Source organism: Microtus ochrogaster, unplaced genomic scaffold (genome assembly GCF_000317375.1).
Source record: "Microtus ochrogaster isolate Prairie Vole_2 unplaced genomic scaffold, MicOch1.0 UNK7, whole genome shotgun sequence".
Classification (NCBI taxonomy): Eukaryota; Metazoa; Chordata; class Mammalia; order Rodentia; family Cricetidae; genus Microtus; species Microtus ochrogaster.
In genome coordinates, this window is record NW_004949105.1 from 7,481,537 (window position 1) to 7,489,598 (window position 8,062).

The window sequence follows — 8,062 nt, forward strand, 5'->3', positions numbered from 1 at the left end:
GAGCACCTTGTGGATGGATAACCCAGGGGCCAACATCCACAGTCCCTGAGTTGTGTGTGACTGGCTGGGTGACACTGGGGTCAGTGGGTCCACAGCCCTGGAGCTGTGTGTGACAGGGTAATACAGGCACAGCATCTACAGCTCCTACCTTTTATAGTCATCTTGATTCTGGAGGCAGCAGTTCACGGCGTTTACCAGAAAACCAAACAGACGGCCATACAGCGACTTGGCCAAGAGATCCCGGTAAAATGCAGCCATCTGTGTAGTATGCCGGCGTATTACCACGTCTCCTGGATTGGTAGGAGGAAGAGGAGGTGTGAGGACAAGTGGTCTCCTCATTAGAAGCCAACAGCATGGTGTATGTCCCATCATTCCCCGTGACATCCACACACATCCGAAAATGTTGAAAGGGACGCTGGAAGCACCTGTCAGTTACACACATGATGCCATCTAAGGAGTGCCGGGTGCCTCTACTGACTACAACTTCTGAGCACCCTGTTCACCTCTCCACGGCTGAGCCATTTCCTTGCAGTTAGAGCGCTAACTCAGGGTCCTGCCTGTGAGTGTTTAATAACAGCCCTCCGGCTGGGCACTGAACCAGCCCCGGGACATTTGAACACTTGTCTGTCTGGAAAGTGATGGTAAAATCAATCCAAATGAACCTGCGGAGCTAAGAGACAAGACTTCAGGAGGAAGCATCCGCCACTCTCAAAAGGAGTGATGGACATCGCGGGAGAGGAGAGCGTCCATAGTGAAAAGGCCAGTGAGGGGACCGGGGACCCAGGGAAGAGAGTTGGGTGGCCTGGGGTACAGACACAGCTGATGTGATACTTCTGTGGGAGACAGCGCAGCACGGGAATGGGGGTTAGGGTTCTTGCCTGTGGCTTTGGCATCTTTAAATCTCCTGCTCAGCAAGTGGCAGGGACAGGAGAGTCCCTCTAGTCTGGAAGAGAACGGAGCAGCCACTGAGATGATTTAGAACTGCGCTGCCTTGAGAGGGCAAGGACAAGGTCATGGGTGTGGAAGAGCACAAGGCAGAGAAACAAGTGCCGCCTTCTAGGAGACGGTACCAGTACCACCTCAGATCTGAAGAGTGACCTACAGGGTGGGAAGGTGAGGGAGGGAGGGTGGTGTGAGCGGAGAAAACCAGACAGTGGCACACTAAGGGACAAGGGAGTTTAACATGTGTTCAGAGGCACACAGCACAGGGTCCTGCCTCTGCAGAACATCACCGTGCACTATGTGGCTGGGTGAGGATGTGTGGATGGAGAATGGCTAGGAATGACCGTGAGTGGGGACCTGGAAGCCCACCCTCCAGGGAGGAGCTGAGGGAGAAGCTATCTTTGAAAGACTGTCAGCCACAAGTGAAAGCACATTAACATTCCATTCTGTCATCCCCACAGAATGAGGGGGATGAGCAATGTCCCGCTGAAAACATCGGCAGAGGTTGCTATCACGGTGCAGGTCGAGAGATGAGAGCAATGAGAATGGGAAGTATTTATGGGGTCACAGGGATCCAATCTACTCTGTGGAGAAGGAAGAGAGGGGGAAGGGGAGCCAGCTAGACCTGGTGAGCAGCTGGGTGGATCGTGAGAAGTGTGGAGGGGAATCTAAGAGGCAGAGGTCCTAAGTCAAGCAACAAGATACCTGCAGGTGAGCCCACAGGGTAGCAGGTGAGTTCAGTGTAAGTCAGGGTCTGAGGGAGGCGGGCAGGACAGACTCACTGGGTAGCAGGTGAGCTTACAGAGCACAAGAGTCGTCGAGGCAAGCCCTCCCAGCTCTCGAGAGGAAGGTGGAAGAAGAGCGTCAATCGTGAATTTGTGATGGATAACTGATACACACACCTAGGAGATCCAGTCTCCCTGTGCACCCAGCAGGGCCACACACCACACAGGGATTAGACATGTAGAGAGGGTTGGAAGCAGGCCTGTAAAGGGAGACAGCCTCTTGCCTTCGGCCTGGCACCACAGTGATTAACCCCTTTTTATCTGAATGCTTTCCTCTCTGAGGAGAGATGCAGTTGTGCCCACCTCGTGACCATTTGTGAGATCAAAACTGCCAACATGCGGAACAGCTGGCACTGTGCCACCCACCCATAAACACCCATAAATGACAGCTCCCATTGTGAGCGGAAAAGGCGAGAGAAAGCTGCCCTACCCCCACCAAAGGTCCTTGTTTTACGAGAATAAATCCTCTTAGATTGATGGCTTTGTTTTTCTGAATTGACAGGTTGATTAGGAAGGGGGCTAGTTAATCAGAAAGGCCTCCCAGGAGCATAGCTGTGTTCCCATACAGTAAAAAGGGACCAAACAGGCTTGTAACACTCTCTCCGTTGACACTCGATCCATGCAAACAGTTTCCCCGTGTTGAGACAGATGCTTTTTTTTTTTTAATTTCCCTACTTGAAAGAAGCCCAGGAACTGTACAAAGGTAAAAGGCAGATTTACCTTTAAAATACTGAATATCAGTTGTTAAGGCGGATGCCAGCTCATCGGTGGATACTTGCAACATGCCGGCCACTGAAATCAAAAGCAGGCTGTAAGTGTGAAGTCACTGTGTACGTTGATATCAGGAACACTACACTTTAGTTCATCACGTGCATGCTTCATGCAGAGACACTCAAAGGACGGAAAGTGGCTGCTACTTCTGGGGTCAAGCGCATCTACAGAAACTCCTCAGCGTTCCAAACACAAAAGGAATCCCCCTCTTTCTGGATCCCATCGTGACACATTTTGCGTCTTCAGCCCTCACAGGGCTGGACTATTTTTTCCAAATGTCTTACTGAATAATTTTGAAAGAGGTGAAATAGGCGGTTTGTTGAAAACATGTGGCTTAAGGGTATTTTCAAAAAGCAAAAAGTAGGTGCGGCTAGAAAGGCAATAGCAAAGAAGAGAAAGATTTTTCAAGACAGGGTTACACTGTAGCTTTGGGGCCTGTCCTGGAACTAGCTATTATAGATCAGTCTGGCCTCGAACTCACAGAGATCTGCCTTCCTCTGCCTTCGAAGTACTAAGATTAAAAGTATGCACCACCATCTCCCAGCCAAGAGAGAGATTTTAAACAAGGCATTTAACTGGAAGCAATGGTGTTTATAATGTTTGATGACCTGGTCTCCAAATACTACAGTGGTTGGGGGCAAAGACTACTTAGATGAAATGATATCACATGAACTGAAGTCTATGCTGATGCCCAGTGCAAAGAAAGGATGTGAACGCTCATTTATCTGTTATCCCCTGAGCTCTTTTCTTTAGAGAAAAGAAAGAGGTTCTCCCCTCCCCCCTTGACTTCAGCCCTAGGAAGTGATTTTTTTTTCCAAGCTGGCTTTTTTGTACTGTGTCTCCATCTACTGGCCATTCTGTGAACCTGCACACCAACGACATTCTCACCAAGGTGGTGCTCCACTGACCTTGTTCCAGAAGCTGGAGGTCAGAGACAAAGGCTGAGTCCGCTTCGGTCAGCGCCGTGAACTGAACGTCTCCGAGGTGCAATATCGCCGCTAGGATAACAAACAGGTTCTCCACCTCCTAGGTGTTTACAGAGAACAGACAGAATTGCTCAGAGCCCATGAGCACTCCCGCAGTGGGCTCTCCACTCTTCAGACCCACAACGCTCCAGAGAAACCGCTGATGCGGGCTCAGAATCAAATCTCCACTCAGTGTGCTTTGCCCTTAAATGGATGCTGCTGGTCTGATAGTAATCTGTGGGTTATGGGTAATCATCATTCCAAAAAAAAAAAAAATTAGTGATCCTTGTCCAAGCAGTGACCGGAAACACCCCTGCTGTCCCAAGCTCCTCTTGCACAGGAGGTGTAGGAAGCAGGGGAGGAGGAACAGGGCTCCTGGGACTGTACAGAGGAGTAAGTCCTGGCATAGGGGATTGTCATCTTCCCATCTTTAGAGCAAGAGGGCCTGGAGACATCCATCTCCAGTGATGCCCAGGGGGAGCATGCCACAATTACGGCAGGCCGCAGCGTTTCCCTCTGAACTCTGCCCCTGCTTCTTAGATGGCGCAACACAAGTCCACCTCTTCAATAACGTGCATAAATCTCCCTTTAGTGTTCTGCAAGGTGGGCACCTCTGGACATACAGGCAAGGAGGATCTGTGTTGCTCTCAGGGGCTTTATGATTCAGGGAGGGAGGCAGAGCTATGAAAATTCACTACAACCCACAGAGGACTGTGGCGGATTTGAATCAGGAATATCTCCCTATGGGAGCCGGAGCCATGGGATCCTGCCTCTGCCTGTGGGAAGTCGTGGCCTAGCCAGCTTGCCTACTGTTAGGAACGGGGTGCAGAGGTGAGCCAGTCTCTGAGACCCACAATCCTTTGCAGATTTTGTTCGATAGGCCTCACCTGCCCATACGCACTGTTCTTTGTCACAGCGGAGGCCACCACTCCAAAGTGGAGTGGTTTTTTGCCCTCACGCCACTTGAAAGGCTTAGATAAAGGGATGGGCATCAGGTCTGTGCATCAGCAATGCCAGTCAGCAGGTGTATTTTGCTTGTCCTACCCTTTGGGGATCCAGTGTGGAATTTCAAAGCTATGTTTCCAAGCGAATGGTATTTTGGTAAAATGGTCTCCTGTCCCTGTCTGTGTCCTGTTCCCTAGGGGGTCTAGAAGCTCCCCGTGGGGATGGGGAATAAGAAAACAGACATCACAGAAGCCAGGGCAGATATAGAGCATGCAAGTGGGTGAAGCCAAGAAAAGAACAAAATGTAAACATTGGACAATTGGACCAAAAAGACCGAGACACCATCAGACTGCCTCTCATTCCTAGAACTCCAGGCTCTGAGAGGCACCGGGTCCTGCCAAGCACACTGTCTCTGTGATTCCCGAGGGCCAGTCATCTGTCTGGCTTTCCTGTATGCTTCCGCCTGCCCTTCTGCCCCTGCTAGCGAACCCTGTGGGCAAGGGCGACACAGCCTTCTGAAAAATCAAGGAGTTCGTACTTCAGACCACGTTTGAGTGCAAGAGCTGTGGGCAAGTCATGGTGCCTCATGACCTCTTGTTAATTGTTCCCGAGGACTTGGCCACCACCCCAAATACTTCCATATTGAGAGGGCAGAGGAGATCACACATCACGAAAACAGAAATGGCTCCCAAGAGCATCCTCCATGGGATCAACCATTCATGTCTAATCTCAGGACCAGCCCTGTTCAGAGGAATACCCTCTAACCACAAGGCTATTTAAATTTAAATTAATATTTTAAGATAGGAAAAAATAATTCCCTCAGTCTCATTAGCCGCATGCTAAGTGACCAATATCCAGACAGAGCTAACAGTCTGGTGTGGGCCACGGGCCTTCCAGTTGTCTTGGAAATTGCTGTGGCATCACCGTGGGCTAAAACTTTCCACACATTTTCTAGCTTCCCAGAGAAGATACGTGAGTGAGTTATGGTAGTTTGCAGGGTGACCATTTAACGGTACATAGTTTCTTCAGACTGGCCAGGTTCCTCACGAGTCAGCCAACATGGTGATGTGGTCTGTTCTAGATACACATGTGAAAGGGTTTTTCTATTTCTACTCCAGATGGCGGGGCTGGGAGAGATGGCTCCGTGGCTCGGAGTACTGAGTTCTCTTGCAGAGGACCTGGGTTTGGTTCCTAGCACCCACAAGGCAGCTTGGAACTGTATGTAGCTACTGTTCTAAGAGATCTAATGCCCTCTTCTGTCCTCCACGGGCACTGCATGCAAGCAAAACACCCACACACATAAAACTAAATTCAAAAAGGAAAGAAAAGGAACTAGCATTTACTTCTTGTTGCTGTGAGTTCTCTAGTGTCTGCCTTCCTGGAGCCTGCTGCTCTTCTGTCCTTGTTTGTCTCCTATCCTGACTGAACAGGAGGTCCCAGGAAGCCAGATGGAGGCCTGTTCTCTGCTGGACACTGTCGGGGCTGGCAACAACCAATGGGCTCTATTGAGGCTCAGGAAATGGTTCGGGCTGAGCGAATCTTTACAAACTGGTGGACGCTGTCTTTCTGTGTGCAATCCCCAGTGAGGAGACTCACCAGGCTGCTGAAGCCAATCACATTCAGAGCATGTTTCAGAACCACAAGTCTCTCCTTGTTCAGGGAGCGCTCGGCTGTGGAGACGTCTTCCTGCGAGCCTTGGTTCATATACCTGAGAAGATAAACATGACATTATGGCTTGGAGCCAAATGGTAGCAGGGAAAGGTGACCTCATCCACACCTGGTGTCTGTTCTAATGGAAATCACCTGGACGCTGTGTCCCCAGGTGTTTACAAAGCTACACAGGAGTACATGATGTTTCAGGAAAGACAGTGATTCTTGTACCAAACCGTAATCCCACTGCCGGTGTGGGCTCACCTTACCTGAACCCTTTTTGGTGAGTGGAGATGGTCACCAACTGTGAACTTCATATAGGAAGTTGGCAGGTGCCAGAACTGGCAACGCAACTCCCATTTGCATGAAGGATGCTTAATGTATACTAATGTATTATCCCTGCTTGCCAGCAGCATTTAATTTTAAGGTTGCTGATTAATTTCCTTTGCTTGACAAACACAGAGGCATCGATTGCCAAAGGCAGGCAAATCAAAGAAGCTGAGGACTCAAAGACAAAGGCCTCCTCCAGGAAACTCGACAGGAACAAATTAGGTACCTGGGTCAGAGACAAGAGGAGAGCTCCTCCAACCCAGCATGGAGTCGGAGCAACTGGCCTGAGCTGTGGGCGTAAGATGCCCCTAAGTGAAGCCAGCAGGCACCAGGAGGAAAAGCCAAGGAGGAGTAAGGCTCCATTCTGAGAACCGGCGCATAAGTGAGAACAGGCCTAGTTTGCAATGCCCATGTCCCGAGAACACGCAGTGGCACACATGAAGTGACACAAGGTTAGTCACACATGGTGTGCACAGGTACACGGGTCAGCAGAATGAGAGCCCAGAGTGAGAAAAGCAAAGGTTGCCAGGGAAGGAGGAAGAGCTAGGGCTGAGTGCCTTGTGAAAGAGTTCTAGTTATGTTTGGCAAGTGACAAGAACTCTTGGGGGAGGGAGCTAGAAGCAGAAGAGAGGTGTCAGGTCAGGTGTTCAAGAGTGACCTGAACCTCCAGAGGAAGACCCCCTGCAAAGAGATAAAGTGACTAAGGCAGGCAGCATCCGTACAGCTGTCAGGGGAGGCCAAGGCAGGGGAAGGGCAGGGTCAGAGTAGGTAGACTGAGTTGGCAGGGGAGGGGCTGAGGTAGAGGGGGTAGACTGAGCTGGGCAGGGGAGGGGCTGAGATAGAGGGGTAGACTGGGCTGGGCAGGGGAGGGGCTGAGGTAGAGGGGTAGACTGAGTTGGCAGGGGAGGGGCTGAGGTAGAGGGGGTAGACTGGGCTGGGCTGGGCAGGGGAAAGGCTGAGGTAGAGGGATAGACTGGGCTGGGCAGGGGAGGGGCTGGGGTAGGGGGGTAGACTGGGCTGGGTAAGGGATGCTTAGTAAGAGGAACAAGCACGTTGTTTTGGACCTGGTCAGTGTCCTTGGAATGGTGAATTGACATCACCAGATATAATATCAAGGGGGTGATATCTTTAGTGAGAAAGCCTCATGTTTGTATCAGTCATGTCAAATGTACACCGAACAGCTTTAAGAATCTAGAACTCAAAAACAGCAAGACCTGGAAACCTTCCCTGTGCAGAACCCTGAAACCACTTAAGTAGACAAGTTCACAAAACAGGGCACTGTGGACAGATAAGACTATCTTTTCTCCATCGATTCTGCACATGAGAGAAAACATACAATTTCTGAAGGCACAAGGAAGATTACTGGGAAAATTATAAGAACATGAACGAGTGAAAAAGCTTAGTGTACAGCCTATACATGCATGAAGATGCCAGAAAGGGGCCTGGAAGGGAGAAGGTTGTATGGGCAGATGGAGACACTAGGTATATAGGTAGTCAGATGGATGACAGATAAGCAGAGATAACATGTATGTAAGTAGATGGATGGATAGATAGATAATAGATAGATAGATAGATAGATGATAGATAGATAGATAGATAGATAGATAGATACAAGTATATTGGTAGATGGTAAAGGATAGATGATAGATAGATAGATAGATAGATAGATAGATA

At 49.8% G+C, this 8,062-nt stretch overlaps 1 protein-coding gene across 4 annotated transcripts in view; it reads right to left on the bottom strand.

Annotated features, from left to right (window-relative positions):
• Positions 1-8,062, bottom strand: part of Myo16 (myosin XVI) — a 474,821-nt gene that overhangs the window by 182,447 nt on the left and 284,312 nt on the right. For all 4 annotated transcript variants that reach the window (XM_026788802.1, XM_026788803.1, XM_026788804.1 and 1 more), the window contains exons 17-20: positions 6,005-6,116; positions 3,407-3,524; positions 2,448-2,519; positions 149-290 (exon numbers count right to left, since the gene is read on the bottom strand). In XM_026788802.1, the coding sequence (XP_026644603.1) occupies positions 149-290; positions 2,448-2,519; positions 3,407-3,524; positions 6,005-6,116 (444 nt within the window). The remainder of the gene's footprint in view (positions 1-148; positions 291-2,447; positions 2,520-3,406; positions 3,525-6,004; positions 6,117-8,062) is intronic.